Source organism: Anneissia japonica, unplaced genomic scaffold, assembly GCF_011630105.1.
Source record: "Anneissia japonica isolate Jap-2015-1 unplaced genomic scaffold, ASM1163010v1 scaffold9823_len1008_cov121, whole genome shotgun sequence".
NCBI classification, from domain to species: Eukaryota; Metazoa; Echinodermata; class Crinoidea; order Comatulida; family Comatulidae; genus Anneissia; species Anneissia japonica.
The window spans coordinates 1-1,005 of record NW_022750546.1 but is presented as its reverse complement, the minus strand read 5'-3'; the positions used below and the strand labels follow the sequence as shown (position 1 = coordinate 1,005).

Here is a 1,005-nt window from a genome sequence, read left to right as displayed (position 1 = left end):
TTTGCAATGACCATGTCACCATTAACCTTAACTACTGTGAAAGGCTTAGCTTCGTATTTAGGCTTTAATTTACCTTTCTCTAAGTTTTTGATTAATGCTTTATCACCCACTTGGATGCTAGATGGTTTTATGTTTCGCTTAATTTCAGCATGTGTTTTCATTTTTTGTTTTGACTGTTTATCATTGAGTTTTAATTTGTCATGTATCACTTCTGGCATACAACCAACCTCAGGTATCTGTGGAAGCTTAGTTTTTAACGGCTTACCATTTGCTATCGTTGCTGGCGGGATGCCAGTCGACGTGTGGGGAGTGGCGCGATGGTTGCGTAAGAATTTGTATAGTTCTTTTTTCCATGATTTACCTTCCACTTGGGCGCATTTGCACACCTTGCCAATTGTTTTCATGAATCGCTCCGCACATCCATTGGCCTCTGGCCAACATGGAGTTATTCTTTGGTGTTTAAACCCTAGACCACGCGCAAAAGCTTTAAATTCGTCTCCATTGAATGGTGGGCCGTTATCAGTTTTGAACTTGTCAGGTATTCCTCGCGATGAAAATAGTTTATCTAATACCGGAATGACAGTCTTTGCTGCAAGTGACCTAACTATTTCGACCTCCGGGAATCTTGAATACTCATCTATGACTACAAGAAGGTGTTCCCCGGATGGCAATGGGCCATAAAAATCAGCCGCTAAGTGAGACCACTTTGAATCCGGCAATTGTGTCATTTTCAACGGTTCACGCGGTTTTGCATCATATGTACTCCTGTCTCTTATACACATCTAGATGTGTATAAGAGACAGCTACCATACTGTCAATATTCGGAAACCAAACCTTTTCTCGGAGTAGCGTTTTTGTCTTTACCTGGCCTTGGTGACCTTCATGCGCGAGATTAATGACACGAGTTCTTAATTCATTAGGTATTATTACCTTAGTTCCCTTCAAGATAAGTCCGTTATTAGATACTGTTAACTCGGTTGCAATTTTACGGAATGTCAACAATTC

At 40.8% G+C, this 1,005-nt stretch overlaps 1 protein-coding gene across 1 annotated transcript; it reads right to left on the bottom strand.

The window, feature by feature from the left end:
* Positions 1-73: 73 nt before the first annotated feature.
* On the bottom strand, positions 74-728 carry LOC117121416 (uncharacterized protein K02A2.6-like; the record flags this gene model as incomplete). The annotated part of the gene is made up of 1 exon (XM_033266626.1): positions 74-728. A coding segment is annotated over exon 1 (655 nt), but the record flags the coding sequence as incomplete, so codon positions are not given.
* Positions 729-1,005: the final 277 nt, after the last annotated feature.